We start from the raw sequence: 15646 nt of genomic DNA on the forward strand, positions 1-15646 counted from the left end.
TTCCTTTTGTGACTAAATTTAGGTTGCTGTTTCTCATAGAAATGGTATGTTTTTGTACTTTGAATGTTTTATGATCCTGATAAAACTTGGTGGGGAGCTGTCCTGTTTTGAGTTTCTAATTTTTTTAGCATTCCTATCACTGCCATTTGACGTTAACAAGGACATTTAAGCAAGTGGTCTGCAATTTAACTTGATGTTTTGACAGATTAAGCAAGTAGAAAACTAAAGACCAGTGGTTTTCAAAATTTTCAATGAAGCAACCTGTTTTTCCAATGAAATATTATGTGGAATCTCAGGATATAAAGCTCCTCTGGTTGAAGTACGAATGGGTAAGTCTCCCCAGCATCACCCTCATAACTAGGAGACTCTGGAAACCACTGGTATAGATAGAAAGTTCTATGTTGAGGTCAGGGATCTTAGTTTTGTTCATTGCTGCCTCAAGCAATTAATGAATAAAACCAGTTTTTCCTCAGATTGAGCCAGGCCACACACTTGGAGCTCCATTTTCTGATTCAAGCAATTTGATCCTAAGGCTGCAGTAATGGTGATGGGTCCCAGAAATGGTGAGACTTTGGAGTTATAACCTCAGTGCAGTAGCTCTCGTTCAGGGCTTGTACCCTGAGGTAGACATCCATGGAGTGGTTTGTTTTCCTCTTGCTTTTTGAAGTTGAGTTGTCTAGTCTTGTCTAGATGCTTAACCACTGCACACTGCAGGAACAATCAGTTTTGCAGATTTTTATTTAGCATGTTCTAATCTTGCTCAAAGATTGCTATTTGAATAGGATGGAAGTTAAAAAGGCATGGCTTTGTGTAGTTCAGCTCTGGCATTGTGCCTATAGAGAGATTTTGGTAAAGACTTATGGGAACTACCCATACTGAGACTAGAAATGAGTTTAAAGGGGCAAGCACATTGCCTCATGCTAGGAGGAAGCAATGCACATAAAACCTGGCTAGCATATGTAGGCAGTTTAGCACTGGAACATGCAGGTGTCATGGAAAGAGGTTGACTTTTCTTGCCATAATCCACCCGTACGTTGTCATCTTCCAGAGGTCCTGATGCTCCTTTCTCTGCCCGAGGGGCTTGCTTACACAAAGGGGACGCTGTGCAGGGACTCAGTCAGAAGTTAGAGCCACAGAGGTGGATGGTAACTTACAGACACACAGTGAGTCCTGCTGACTATGCAGCAGGGCACTGGATTACAAGTGAATCACCTTCATTTGGTCAAAATTCACTTTATTTTTCAACTTTATTTCACTGGAATGTGGTAACAAAATTGGCACACAAAGGATACTAATATTGGGCCTAATTAAAGAAAATGCCTCCAGGTAAGTGGTAGGAAGAGGAAAGTAACAAAAGCTGGAGTTTTTAGACAGTGAATTCAAATGTTAGTTCTGCCACAATCTGAGTTGTCCTGTCTAAGCCTGTTTTCTCATCTGTCATTGGACTTGAGATCACTCACGTTACCACGTTAACACTCTGAACCTTCTGTCACTGGTATGTCCGTTTTTGGCCCTGTGAGACCACACTGGTCCAGGCTAAGGAGAGAAGGCCACAGTGGTTGAGTTGCTTTGAGGATCTGGACTTGGCTCAATAAAGCTTCGCTTGGTTTGCTCAGATCGGGCAGCCTGGCCCAAAGCCAGGCCTGACAGGCTGGTGACACCACACCTAAACCTTAGGTAGCAGGGGACAGAGGGACGGGGAAGGATGGGCATCTGTTCTGGAGTGAGGAACCCAATGAAAATAGAGCTCTCCAATTCTGCTTCTCATTTTTCTACCCCGACTGTTTTAAACCAGGTTCTTCTCAAATGGAAACGATCTCAACTCTTCTGCAACCTGTTCTCCCCCATCTGTTTAAATCGTTTTGTTTTGACAAACTCCTAAGAAATCAAAACAGCCTTTCCATTGGTGCTGCCTCTAGGACCCTCATCTCCCTGATTGCCGTTCTCCCAGAACTAAATGCAAACTCTCCCAGGACTGTGCTTTGTCCTCCCAGTGTCCCAAAGCTCAATATGCTTACAGTAGATGATGCTGAACAGGCGAGTAATCCCCTCACCGACTGAAAGGCCGTGGGTGTGGGGAGGGAAGAGGGGTGGACGCTGATGACAAGCCCTGGAGTTAAGGTGAGACTCCTGGGGTACATTCCTATGTTTGCTCTCTAGAGATGGGTTAAACTTTTTATCTGAAAAACCAGGAAATTAAAAAATGACATTTCAATATTAGACTGCTATGCTCAAGAGATCCTAAATTTCTACCTGGTCTCCAGCAGAGAAAGACACTTGAACAGAGCTGACAGTCTAAGAAGCCCAATGACAGCAACCATGATCACAAACTTCTGTTTTTTATCTTCCCATTTTCTGGTTTTGAACTAAAATGATTACATTTAACCCCACTGCTCCTGCTCAAAAGTAATGCTATAACATAACCTAGGTTGTAGAAAATTTCTTACCGCCCTTATATTCTTTACGACTGAAACTTGTGTTTTCCTCATGACTAATTCAGTGTCTCCCAGCTTGGTCACTTGTGCTCCTTGACGATATTGTATTAAACTTGGAATTATAGGTAGGGAAGCAAAGAGAAACCAGGAGGAGCCCCCATTTGTTTCTAGGGAGAAGATTAAGTTGCCCCATCTGCTCACTTGCTTATGGAGCAAGTGGGCTCCCTGTCCAAAGGGTGTTTTGTTCCTTGGGTGCTGGTTAGAAGAGGTGCATCAAAAGCTGAACTGATTTTTAATGGCCAATAACTCTCCGTTAGCCATTTTTAGCAAGACCTAGGACCTAATGCTCTCTTGGTACCTTGGATGGAACACGAGACCAAAATCAGTAGAGGCAGGATCCTTTAGGACCAGGTGTCTCCAATACCTCTGCCCCGTGTGCTTTGCAAAGGAGAAATGGCTTCTCCAGGAGCCTGAGGCAGACATGTCACCCAGCCCTAGAGTGAGCTGAGCTCCAGGCCTCAGAATTCTATACACTAATGCTTCCTGTCTAAATCTTGCTCACAAGGACAAGCTGCTCTAGCTCCCTCTAGCCTGTGAACCTCAGGTTTGTAGGTGAGGGTGGAAAGGCACTGAGAAGTGGACCGGTAAGATGAGCTCACCCCTTTCCTGGGTGGAATTTTAGTGCGAAATCTCTTCCTGATTTCTGGGCTTAGTAGGTCCTCCCTATTCTAACACCCTCCTGACTCCCTCTTTGCTCCTCAACCATCTGTATCTGACTGACTAGAAAAAGGAAATAACAAAACACATCCCTGCCTCAATAGCTCCATCTTTTCTAGGGGGCCTGCATGTTCCCCCAACCTCTTTGAGTCAGAGCTGCCTAGAAGATAAAGGGGGGTTTAAGCCAAGTTTTTATCTCGTCAGACCCACTCTCCCTCAATTGTAGAACTGTAGTGGCATTGCCCTCAAGCGCCCCTTTGCTTTGGCTCCAGAGGCTCCTCTTCCAGATGGGGGCTGTTACTGGTGAAGATAGGCATCTAGCCAGAGTTGCCCGGACTCCTTCAGTGAGCTGCGGGGACAAGATGGGACAGTGAGACGGGGCGGAACCGAGCCCACAGCCCCACCACCCAGCAGCTCACAGAGGTGTGGAGGCCCAGCTCCAGGCCTGAGTCCCCTCACGGGAATGCTTCCCCTCCCCTTTGCCTGAGAAAGAGCTTGGGCCATGGCACTGAGCAAAGGACTGACCAGGCCACGACACCAAGAGTGCCCTGCTTTTGCCTTGGTGACCGCCATTCCAGATTGGGGAAACCTTCCTGTTGCTCCAACCCCACACTTCACCACCAGCCCCAGTGCTCTGCCCTGCCAACCATCTTCCCAGGCTCAGATACTCACTGAACAATGTCGGCGAAGGCTGAGAGCAGGGGCTTGGACTGGTACTTGATGCCGTGTTTGGCACACAGGGACTGCACCAAGGGAGCCACTTTGTGGTAATTGTGTCGCGGCATTGTGGGGAAGAGACTTTAGGGAGAACAGGGGAAAGTCAGTGGCTCCTCTGCGCCCACCACCTCCCCCAGACCCTGCTTCCCAGGTCTCCCCACTCACTGGTGCTCAATCTGGAAGTTGAGGTGTCCACTGAACCAGTCATTAAAGGCGGACTTGTGGACGTTGCACGTTGCCTGGAGCTGGAGGAAAAGGTCAGGGAGAGAGAGCGTGGCTCTGGGAACGAGGTGGAAAGGCAGCCCAGCCCTCTCCAGGTAACGCTGTTAGAGAGGAAGGGCTGTGGGACTGTCCCTGGTCACTCCCTTCACATGGTGGCAGGAAACTTCAAGCTATGAGGCCACGCTGCTGGGGGCTTCAGTTGTCCCTGCCCTGCGTCTCTGCCTACCCACCCCGCTCGTAGCTGTGTCAGGTGACGATCCCTTACCTGAGTGGAGACCCAGTCCACGTTCTGATCGTAGTCTATGTGCATGGGGATGTGGTTCATCTGTGTCACCCACACAAACCAGTTGCTTTCCAAGAACCTGGGGGGAATGGCAGACAGAGAGAGTACAAGCAGAGTCTGGAGTTCTGTCGCCCTCACATAACTGCTGCAGCCTGGCCACCGCCCCAAGCCAACAGCTGAAACGCCCTCTGCTACCTGAACCCCAGCACAGCCCCCAGGCCAGACTGCTTACTCCCAAACACCTCCTTTTCTTTGCCAATCCCTGCTCCCCCATCAAGTACCTGACCACGAAGAGAAGGCCCAGGAAGCCCTTCATTCCCAGCAGCGGCACGTACGTGAGGAAGACGCGGACGTAGAAGGAGATCATCCAGGCCAGGTCCTGCAGTGAGCGGCAGAGGACACTGACACACAAGGCACCTGCCTCGTCCTCTTCCTCTCACGTCACTATTTCTTTGTACGGTGTGGCTATTCTCACACCCAGACTGGAACACGTCACCTCTCCTCCTGGCAGCGTCTCCTCTCAGTGGCCCAGTCCTCAAATACCTAGTGCCACTGCTCCGTCCTTCAGTTCCTAGTGGGACCACCAGCCCTCCGTGCCCGTTTCCTTCACAGGCTCTCCCTGCCTGCAGCCCCTCCCAACCCATACAAATCCTTCATCCCTCCCTCCTGCTGCCAGATGAAGCTCCCAGCACCATGGCGCAGTGCATGCAGTGAGTACCCTGACCAAACTGCCAGTCGCTTCTGCATCACACTCCTCTCCTGACACTTGAGTCGCCCACAAAATGTCCAGTGGACAAACCCCCCACTTCCCAGCTTCTCTGCTCAGAGTCCATCCTCCCTCCACCCCACCTCTGCCTGGCCTCCCAGACCAGCTAGAAAAGTGACTTCACAAAGGCTTTTCTGACGTCTCTCATCAGCTGGGTGTAGTGGCCCCTTTTGGAATCCAGAACCTTTGGCCTGTAACTCTTCTCTGGTGTCAGCTACACCCTGCTTCATCACAAGTGTCCTGAGAGCAGGTGCCGTCCCTTCCTCTGCCACACTCCCCAACCTGGCCCTGGCTTTATGCCCAGCGCAAGAACCTCAGGAGACACTGCCGAATGAAACAGGGCATGGGCCGTCAGGTTGCTGCTGAGCTCAAATCACCCCACCTGGAGATAAGGCAGGTCTCTACCTGGTTCTACTACTCTGCTCTAAATTAGGCCTGGAGTAAATCAGTGGGGTTTCCCCTGGCGAACCCCTTTCCCCTCCCTCAGGGTAATGGAGACAAAGGATGTGGGCCTCTTGGGCCATGGATACTCACCACCCACTTCTTTCGCCGGATAACAAAGTAGAAAATATACCACTGGAAGTAGAGAGGCAGCAAGGCTGGGGGCCCAACTGGGGAGGAAACGGAGACAGGGAGGAGGTGAGAGTAGCATGATGGTTACTAAAGGGTTGGTTAGTGCTGGAGGGATGGCCTCTGGCATCTCTGCCATCTCCTCCTGCCCCTCCAGCTGCCTTGGCACTCCTTAATCCATTGCAACTGGCAGGCACTAAAGGTTGGCATGAATGCAAGTCTGAAGAAGGCAAAATCCCAAGAGGATGGCAGGAGGGGGAGGGGTGGGAGTGGCATTCTTTTCCAGTGGAAGAGGGCAGCTGGGGAAATTCAAGTTCCACGACTGAAACTTGCTCTGCTCCCATGCCTTTAAAAGGGCACTGCTAATACTCCTCGAGTTGCCCTGGCAACAGCCCTGCCCCTGCCCGGGGCCTTCCTACTGAATCTTACACCTGTCCTTGCAGCATCTGTCCTGTGATCCTGGCTGCTCCACCACCCACGTAAAAGGACAGGAGCAGCAGAGAGAGAGAGAGAGAGAGAGAGAGAGAGAGAGAGAGTTGGGGAGAGGGGGCGCGGGGACCCTGCTGCTCCTTCATGGGCTGAAAGCTTACTTCCTTGGACTAGGAAAATGAGCTTGTGCCATCCAACCCAAAGCCCCAGAGCTCACCTCTAGGAAGGGGCTGAGTGGCGTCTCTCAACACTGGGAATTGAGGAAGTGGATCCCGTCCTATGTGCTATTCCGTTTCCTTTTCTGTACCCCTTCCCTGCATGGCCCTGATGCTACCTATAACCCCCACATTTTAATGCTGACCCATGGCTCTTCTAGCCTGAGATGACATGCACTCTAACATTCTTCTGGACGTTTCTGTTCCAGCTTCTACCCCATCACCCTTTCTACTGCAGGGATGGTTGGTAAAAGGCAGTTAGGATAAATTCCTTTGAACTAAAATGGGATCAATGGAATCATCCCCTCCTTTCCTTTAAAAGTTTGAATTTTTAAAGTTTTTTTTTTTTTTTTAAGGTTTTATTGAGGAAGGGGAACAGGACTTTTTGGGGAACAGTGTGTACTTCCAGGACTTTTTTCCAAGTCAAGTTGTTGCCCTTTCAATCTTAGTTGTGGAGGGCGAAGCTCTGCTCCATGTCCAGTTGCCCTTGCTAGTTGCAGGGGGCGCAGCCCACCATCCCTTGCGGGGGTCGAACCGGCAACCTTGTGGTTGAGAGGACGCGCTCCAACCAACTGAGCCATCCGGGAGCTCAGCGGCAGCTCAACTCAAGGTGCCGTGTTCAATCTTAGTTGCAGGGGGCGCTGCCCACCATCCCTTGCGGGACTCGAGGAATTGAACTGGCAACCTTGTGGTTGAGAGCTCACTGGCCCATGTGGGAATCGAACCGGCAGCCTTTGGAGTTAGGAGCACGGAGCTCTAACAGCCTGAGCCACCTGGCCGGCCTGTGAATTTTTAAAGGAGTTTTAAAACTTCAATTTTAAGCATTATGGAACAGATTTTTAAAGCAGGGAACATACAGCAGTCTTCAGAAAGAGCTTAAGACAACTTCAGAAATGTTTTCTCCTTTTTCCAACAGCTCCTACAATCCGTCTGGGTCCAATCCTCCCATAGCTATATATCTACCTCTGTCTCTCTGGGGGAGGGACTGCACCCCACTGGGTCACCTTGACCCAGGTCTCTGTTTGACGGTGAGTTTTAAGGTGAGGTTTAAGTCTTCACTGGGATGGCCCCACACTACCACTCAGCTCTCTTCTGGAAGCCAGGGTGGGACTGGAGGAACTAGTTTGTTTCCAATACAAATGACCTTTGACCAAACATTAACCTGTTGACTTTGCTTAGTTGAAATGGTAGACTGCTCCCATGCAGGGAGTAACCTGTTGGGAGTGGAGTACTTCTTCCCGCCTTTACATAAAATGCCATAATCCCTCAGAGTCATTTCCTCCTCATTCCCTTCAGCCCCAATCCCAAGGGAGTCCCCCTGTGTTGGATGGGACACTCACTCAAGAAGAAGTATTTGTGCTGGTGGTTGTATGGCATGTACTTTTTCTTCTGTTTCCCAAGCTGTGAAGAAAAGCAAACAAAAATCAGCACCCACAGACCGGGCACCCATTCCCCTCCTCCTCTGCCCTTGGCTGTTCCCTGCTCAGGAGTTCCGGCCTATCCTAGGGACCATCAGCTTGTTATTGGAAGGTGCCAACAGGCCCAGCCTTAACTCCAGCACCTGGCACATGAAGCCCGGGCTTCGATCTGCTAAGCGTGCCACACCACGGCATGCAGCTCAATGGCCCATGCCCACATGAGGCACGGACACAGTGATGTCTTCAAGTCCTCAGATGCCTCACGTTTATCCAAAATCCTTTGTCATAACTTGTCCGGGCCCCTCCACCTTCTCCCCCTCCTTTTTCCCATCTGATACTTTTTTGACACCAGTCTACATGGACATCCATTTTTACCCCAACACACGTCAGTATTCCCTGTATATCTAGCCCCCGATCTTCCCCATTAAAATCTTTTGGTCTCTTAACTTCAACATGAGCTTTATAAAACTCCTTGAAAGCTAAGCAAAGTTTGGCAAATATTTTAAACAGGATACTAAGAACAACTTGGCAATCTGAAGATTCTGGCTTTTCCTAGTAGGTGCTGGTTATTTTGTAAGCCTCGCTGCTGAAGAGACAAGCTGGGGCCACCAGGTCGACCAGTCAGCCTAGTGTGAGCACACAGAAACCACAGCAAAGCTCTGCCGTCTCACCTGATGGCTCTTTCTGCTCCTCTTGCCCAAATTAGTTCTGGTAACCAGAGAAGCACAGGGCACAGAAGGAAACCTACCTAGAGCAAAAAGCCTGCTCATTCTTTCATGCATCTACCCACTGTTTTGACAGGTCATTTATTGAAAGGTCATTCCTTGCAAGATAATTCTGCTAAACGAAGCATTCTTTCTGTATTAACTGTTTCTTTCAACAGGTATTTACTGAGCACCTACATGTGCCTGGCACTGTCCTAGGTGCTGAGGATACAGAGGTGAACAATAAGAAATTCTTACCCTGATGGAATTTATAATCTGAGGAGAGGAAGCTGGTGATAAATCTGTCAACAGGGCTCAAGGTAGTTACAGATTAAAACCAGGAAAATATGACAACGTGAGGGAGGCAGCGTTTTGGCGAGGGTGGTCAGAAATGGCTTCCCTGAGGTGCTGACATCTAACGTGAAGACTGAATGATGAGAAGGGACTAGCAACGTAAAGATTCAGGGGAAGAGCATTTAAAGCAGAGGGAACAGCCAGTACAAAAGCTTGGGATATTCAAGGCACAGACATGAGGTCAGTGTGATTGGGGAACAGTGAGCAACGGGAGAATAGTTGAGAAGACCAGAAAACTAGGGATGGCCAAATCATGTCAGACCTTCGAGCGTCCCTGTAATTAAGGCCATGGTAAAGAGTTTGGATTTTATCCCAGTGGTGATGGGAAGCCATTAGAGGGCTTTCAATGGGTGTGGCAAGATCTGCTTTGTGCTTTAAAAGACTCTGGCTGGCAGTGGGAAGAATGAACTATAAGGGGAAGGTACAGTCGCAGGCAGGCAGACCAATGAGGAGGCTGGAGCAATAAACTAGACCCCAGATGGCCCAGACCCGGGAAGGGGAAGCAGTGGAGCTGGAGAAGTCAGTGAATTTGGGGTATTTCCAGAGGCAGTGTGAACAAGGCTTGCTGACGTGGGAAACTTCATCTCACCCCAAGCTACAGTAACAGAGGGAGAAACCAGAAGAGGAGCATCTGTCGTATTTGCTGGCTGGGTGGGCAGATACGGGCCTCCTACTTTGGAACTGTTTGGAAGGGAGCCCTGTCCACTCCTGCCTCCTTGAATGGCAATCACATGCCATCACAATCCTAATAACCGCCCCACTGTTATTTGACTGTCGGAAGCCAGGGGGTTATATTTAGGGTCAAGTGTCCCCTGTACCTCTTGTCCTCCAGAGGCACCAAGGTGGATGCCACTGGATCAGCCCAGGGACCAATGGCCAGCTAAACGGTCCGCATAGAGTGAACCAAGCACCAAGCAGCCGGTAGCCTAGGCATTTACAAACATACTAACAGGCAGCCTACCTTCAACCTCATAACAAGGCCAAAAAAAAAAAAGGCTATTTTGGTTCCAGATCATTCTCTATTTTCAGTATCTACAGATAGGAATTTCTGAAAACCCCAGTGCCAAGAAGCAATAAAGGCAGTAGTGTGAGAAGGTTCTCTTCCACTTATAGAGTCCTACCTTTTTTTTAACCTTCTACAGTGACAACAAAAGTGCTACCAAGAGCCCCACGTTCCGCCTGATAAATAACCCCCACTCCCCGCAAAGCAGCCACCAGAGCCAGGAAGCCAGGGCTGGTCCCTCATCCACACTGTTGACTGTCGCAATGCTGGCCATGTGGGAAACCCAATGAGCCCGTTTAGGAGGTGGGAAAATTAGGACATTATAGACAGGTGAGACACAAGCTTCAAGCTAGGGGGCTCCTGGTGCCAGGACAGCCAGTGCTGCCAAAGCCTTTCCACAGAGTTCTTCTCATGGCCGGAGGGGAGGGGAGGGGAGGGCTAGGCCACCTTGAACTCCTGCCTGGAAATGAACTGTGTTCAATGACAGTTTAATTCTTGGCAGGCTGAAATGTCATAAAATGGTGGAGGGGAACCTGGCAGAACTCTGATTGCAGCCTAGAGCCTTGGGACAAAGGGTTTTACATTAACTTTTCAAAGAACTCTGCTAGCCATTCAAAGCCTTTTATTGCATTATGCTCACTAAAAGCTCACTAGATCTCCCTCAGGCATCCTTCCTTTAGCAGCTAGCTGCATTACGATTTTTGCTCACAACCTCAGATGACAACTCAAACCCAACACTGACCACCCTGGAAGTGAGACGGATCAGGTGGGTGGGAAGAATTACTTGGTGAATGAATGTTCCAGCACTGGGCATCAAAGAAGAGTAAGACAGTCCAGCCCTTGGTGGGGAAGACTGTGACACAGTAGGACATCAAAGTGTAAGAGAGAGGAATACAAAATGGGCAGGGGGACACCTGCCTGGGGTAGGAGTGGCAACAAAGTACCCAAGGAGGGCCATCCATCACCTCCAAGGATGAGCAGGGCTTTGCACAGTAATCTCCTGGTCCTCCTCGGATCCTCAGCAGCACGTAGGGCCTTTACACAATCACTATTTTGCTGCCTTGGACTCACTAGGGAGGACAGCTGGTTCTGTCCTGGGCCCCCCATTTACTGCCACAACTTCCAAAGAGCCGGGCAGTCAGCCCCTAGTGTCTTCCCCACAATGACAGCATTGTGAGCATTTCCCCCAAAGTGCTCTGTGCTGGCGGGTTACGGTTCTCCAAGACCTGCTCACCTCCACAGAAAGGATCTTCCCCAAAGCAAAGAAGAAGGGGTGCATATTGAGGTCTGGGTCTTTGCGGAAGCAGTTGGGCTTGGCGTGGTGCTGGAAGTGCATGTGGTTCCACCAACTGGCAGGGGCCCCCTACAGAAAGCAGGACATGAGTATGAAAGCTGTGTCCCCCTTCCCCCCAGGCAGTCCTTTATCGACTCGAGTTTCCAAGAACCCTTCCCTATCCCACTGACCTTCAGGTGGCCAATCACGAAATGATGTAGCAGGTGGTTCCATGAAGAGGTGCTGAAGACAGACAGGTGCCCAAAGTCATGCTGCAGCCAGCCGGCCTGGGCCTGGGCAAGAAACGTTAACGCTGAGCGCAGCTCACCAGCCCAGTGTCCCTCTCACTGACCCCAGCCACTTGTTCAGCTTCTCTGTCACCCACCTAGGCCTGTGATGGCTGCAGTGTCCTAACTGAGCACATCAGGAAAGGCGTCAGAAAGTCTGGGTCCTAACTCTGGCTGTCCCACTAACTCACATGACAGTTGGGGCAAATCACTGTCCCTTCCCTCTTCTTCGGTTTCCCCAGCTCTGGAGATACGAGACTTATGATGGACTGAATATCCGCCCTACAGAGAATGACAAACTCAGGGGCAAGCAGAAGGCTCGGCAAATGGGTGTGGACAGCCAAGCATTAGGGCCCACGCATTTCAGAATGGTCGGCAGTTCTGTGATGAGGAAGAAGCCAAGCTTTACTGAGCAACCTGAGGAACCTTGGTTCTTGGCACACTTGGGCTGTGGCAGAACCTAACTGTGAAGATTCAGAGGAGAAACTCCACAGGAAGAAGGGAACCCTGGAAGAAGCAGCTGGAAAGGCAGTGAGAGAAATGAAGGTGCACAAGTGGCTACTGAGCAGATGAAAACCAGACAATGCAATGTGTTCTCCTTCCGCACTGACTCTCCCCCACGTCCTCAGCTCTGCTGCTCAGAGGGCAGAGCGCCTCAGCCTCCTGTGGGTACAAAGATCTTTCTCTAGGGACGCTGAGCATGGCTGTGCTCTTGACAAGCCAGAGGCTCTCACCTGAACTGTGCTGAGCAGCACTGCACAAATGACGAAGGGCATGAAGGATGTCCCAAAGACCCAAAGCGTGAGCCAGGCAGCGACGTCCAGCAGCAGGATGTGCAGCAGGCACAGCAGGAAGAAGCCATGGTTGGCCTTCATGAGCCCCATCCATTCCACTGTGGCCCGCAGCTCTCGGAAATCATCGGTCAGCTCTTTCTGAGAAAGTGGAGAGGGAGCAACTGTTATTCTTCCCAGATGCAACCCCACACTGCTGGTGACAAGGGTCCTTTTAGGCTTAAGGACTCCCACTGAGGTAGCTGCGGGAAGCCCACAGTCCTAGGTAAAAACACCACAATACGAGGAAGGATGACAGGAGGAGGTGCTGTGGATCATGCCTAAGAGCACACGGCCTTTGGAAGCTAGACTTGATTCAAGTCCCTGCTTTGCCATTTACCAACAGTATGATCCGGGGCCGCATTGCGTAACCTCTCTGAGCCTCAGTATTCTCGTCTGCAAATGTGAATTTATGAGGTTATGCTTGGCAGGCACAGAGCAAGTGCTCAAGATGGGTCTCATTCTGATGATGACGATGGTCGTGGTGGTGGCCTTGTGAGAACCATGGGGCCCAAAGCTCCACTCCCTTGGGCCTGTGACCCAATGACTATGCAGAAGAAGCAGGGACTCAAGATTTCCAAGAATACTGACTGTGGTCACCTGTGATCCTGTGTAGGACTTCCTTCTACCCCCTGCCCCTCAACAACCACAGGATCTCCAAACAGCAAACAGTCTCACATTCTTAGTGGGCTCAAAGCTGGGCTGCTCCGGAGACAGTTCTCCAATCAGGAGAGAGTTCATGTACTTCTTCACAAGGCCCTTGTTGATGTGGAATGCCACAAAGGGATCCTGCAAGGATGGGGAGAAGGCAGAACAGTGAGGAATCCAGCCCAGCCCCTGGACTCCTAGCGGGTTCCCAGCAAAGGCCATCCTCCTGACCCAGCAAGGTTTGTACCCAAGTTCAGAGACTACCTTCATCCAGCCAGCTGTCTTTTGAGGGTGCTCAGACCTTTTCTGGGTGTCCACAGCTCAGGATCACACAGCATCTGTGGTCCAGTAAGAATGGCACCACACGGACAAATAGGGTGGGGGGAACCACAAAAAGACCTCGCTGGGCTGGCCTTTCCTCTGTAGGTTCTAGGAACAGCTTTTACACATGAATTTAAGTGTATTGGTGAGAACCAAACGGATGGGTAGAGCTATGAAACTTTTCTTCTGTGGGACTTTTAACAAGCCTCTCTTTGAGCCAGCGTTCTCCATAAAAATGTGATGAGGGAGATTCCCCATATCCGAACTGGAGAACTTTTCCATTTCTCCCCCTTCCCTCAGCCCCTGTTCTTGGTAGGCTTCCATATTTCGCCTAGCACTTTGACCATCCCTTTCCCTGGCGCCCCTAATTTTGGTTATGAGAGGTGGGGTCGTTGGTGATGAGATTCACGTCTGTGGGTCAGGAGGCCCCAGGCCCTACGGAGAAGCTGCAGGCGAGGCGGGAGCCGGGGCGGAGCCGGCGGCCGGTGGCACCACACAGCCGGACCAATCGCTGTCCCCGCCGCTGCAGGCCCCGGCCCCAAATCACACTGCAAGAAACCTTGGTGTTACTGCCTGCTCCGTCTACGCATGCGCCAGTCCCCGCCTAGGCCTTTGGCCGCCGTCTGGCCTCCCCAGCGGTCACTCGGGTGACAAGCGCAGGTTCTGGCCTCGTCCTCCAGGCTGGCCGCGTCAGAGGGAAGGGCGAGCCCTCACCCTGAAGCGCCTGTGCTCCGCTGCGACATAACGGGAACCCTCACCCTCGCTCCGGGATGGCAAGGATGGAGGGTGGGGACAGCTTAAGGGGGTCACATCGCAGGGCGCAGGTTGGGGAAAGGATGTTGAGGTAGGGGGCGTGGCGAAGAGAACGCTCCAACCTTTGGGTCCCAAACGGTGACCACCCCACCCCCAGCCCTCCAACCCAGCAGGGAGGCGCCAGGTGCCTTATCTCCGAGAACCGGTGGTTTAGAAAGGGGAGCAGTAGGACCCGGGCTCGGGCACGCCCTGACCCAGCAGTGAGGCCCGAGGAAGTAGGCTTGCGACCCAGCACCGGTCCTACAACCGGGAATGCAAACAGCTAGATGTCTGCTGCGGCCAACAGCTGGACACCCCGCTGGCCTGCGGCTGAGTGATCTCCCCACAGGATTCGTGGGTCATTCGGGGTCCTCGCCAAGTGTATGTTGATGCAGGCCACCCAGCTTCAGCACGTCACTCTCATGAATGCCTATGCACCAGCAGCCGCTGGCCCTCTCTGGCCCGAGCGGTCCCCTCCCGCCTGCACTCTGTGCAGGGGTTCCCAAGGCAGCGGGAACCAGGTGGCTTCCCGCCTCAGCCCTTTGCCAGACAGTGATTCACTCCCACGCTCACGAGGGTAGCCAGCATGCTCTGTCCAGACGCGGCTGCGCTCCCCTCCCAGCCACCGACCCCTCCTTCCTCGGCCGCGGCAGCACCTGCCGTCCTGGTGGCCTGCATCCTCGCGCTCCTCCCTCCAGCTCTGCTCTGGGCCTGCCCACGCCTGGAGACCGCAAACTCGCGGCCACAGAAGGAACGCACCCACGGACCGTATGGCTCTTTGTTTGGTGTGCACGTTGCTGGCCTCCATCTCCACTGCCCCGACTCTAGTTTTCACAGCCTCTCCTGCCCTTGCACCCCGTGTCCACAGCACACCCAGTCACTGGTCAACAGGTATGCTCGGGCGCCTCTCGGCTTTCTCCTGAATTATTACAGTTGGTGTTCGGCTGTGGGAGCCCAACTTCCTGTCTCGCTTACTAAGCCTCCGACCCCCGCCGCCCGGCCCCGCCTCCTCCCGTGCCCCGGTCAGGCAGTGCTCACCGTGGCATCCTGTCCCGCGTAGTGGCTGATGACCCGGGAGCCCCCGGGATGCCGGCGGCTGAACTCGCTGATGTTGTACACCTTCCGCTCGATCACCAGCCACCGCTCTTTGTCGCGCCCGGAGCGTTGCGCCACCTCATCCCAGGTGAAGTAGCGCGGGGTCGGACCGTGGGCCGGGGTCTCGGGGGCCATTGAGACCTGGCGACGCCGCGCGCCCGCAGGGGAAAGGGCTGTCAGGCGCGCGCTCGGGGCCTGCGGATAGCGCGCGCGGGCCTCGCGTGCTCCCGGAGAGGGTCCGCTGGCGCGCGCCGGGAACCCGGCACCACGCGCCGGATTTTCAGCACCCGCGGCCCGACCGCCCCGCCCCGCCGCGCGCGCTCGCATTGGTCGAATCGCGTGGCGCGGAACGAGCCCCCGCCTACTGGTGCGAGCCGGTTGTAGCAGGCCTGGGGCTGCCGCGGACGCGCGCCCCGTCGGACTCCTTACCAGTGTCGCTGCTGGATCCCACTGCCCTAGTCGCGGCTTTCGCTCCCAGCGGGCACCGCGCGTGGGATAACGGTTCCCGTGGAGGTTCCTGGGTGCAGGGCCGGGCTCGCGGCGGGCTGCGGCCCCGAATGCGTGAGC

The 15646-nt window shown here is 52.6% G+C and overlaps 1 protein-coding gene and 1 long non-coding RNA gene across 8 annotated transcripts in view; one reads left to right on the forward strand and one right to left on the reverse strand.

The window, feature by feature from the left end:
* Positions 1 to 1217: 1217 nt before the first annotated feature.
* Positions 1218 to 15639, reverse strand: FADS1 (fatty acid desaturase 1). Of its 2 annotated transcripts, XM_074336485.1 has the most exons (13): positions 15509 to 15639; positions 15023 to 15220; positions 12902 to 13012; positions 12128 to 12325; positions 11298 to 11399; positions 11068 to 11196; positions 7695 to 7755; positions 5675 to 5751; positions 4656 to 4753; positions 4357 to 4453; positions 4035 to 4114; positions 3825 to 3950; positions 1218 to 3501 (listed from the first exon to the last, which is right to left on the reverse strand). In XM_074336485.1, exons 2-13 carry the CDS (start codon positions 15212 to 15214, stop codon positions 3450 to 3452), a joined length of 1323 nt encoding a protein of 440 aa, XP_074192586.1. In that variant the 5' UTR covers positions 15215 to 15220; positions 15509 to 15639; the 3' UTR covers positions 1218 to 3449. The 2 variants fall into 2 exon arrangements, with proteins under 2 accessions (XP_074192586.1, XP_074192585.1); XM_074336484.1 differs by lacking the exon at positions 15509 to 15639 and having other exon boundaries at positions 15023 to 15421.
* The window catches only part of LOC109459519 (mammaglobin-A), a 53272-nt gene continuing 51428 nt past the window's right edge, over positions 13803 to 15646 (forward strand). For 3 of the 6 annotated variants that reach the window (XR_012497604.1, XR_012497606.1, XR_012497603.1), the window contains exon 1: positions 15500 to 15640. This is a non-coding gene — a long non-coding RNA (mammaglobin-A). Of the gene's footprint in view, positions 14876 to 15499; positions 15641 to 15646 lie in introns of those variants that run through there. The other 3 variants (XR_012497608.1, XR_012497607.1, XR_012497605.1) reach the window with 3 other exon arrangements.

This window comes from Rhinolophus sinicus, linkage group LG06, assembly GCF_036562045.2.
Source record: "Rhinolophus sinicus isolate RSC01 linkage group LG06, ASM3656204v1, whole genome shotgun sequence".
NCBI lineage: Eukaryota > Metazoa > Chordata > Mammalia > Chiroptera > Rhinolophidae > Rhinolophus > Rhinolophus sinicus.

Bases quoted from the DNA above. Each gene is read 5' to 3' on its own strand.
- FADS1 (XM_074336484.1), bottom strand. From the start codon at position 15,406: ATGCGAGCGCGCGCGGCGGGGCGGGGCGGTCGGGCCGCGGGTGCTGAA. The intron at 12,326-12,901 runs GTGAGACTGTTT...CCACTTTCTCAG, and splicing joins GCTTTGAGCCCACTAAGAAT to AAAGAGCTGACCGATGATTT. The intron at 4,115-4,356 runs GTAAGGGATCGT...CTTTTCCTCCAG, and splicing joins TGGACTGGGTCTCCACTCAG to CTCCAGGCAACGTGCAACGT.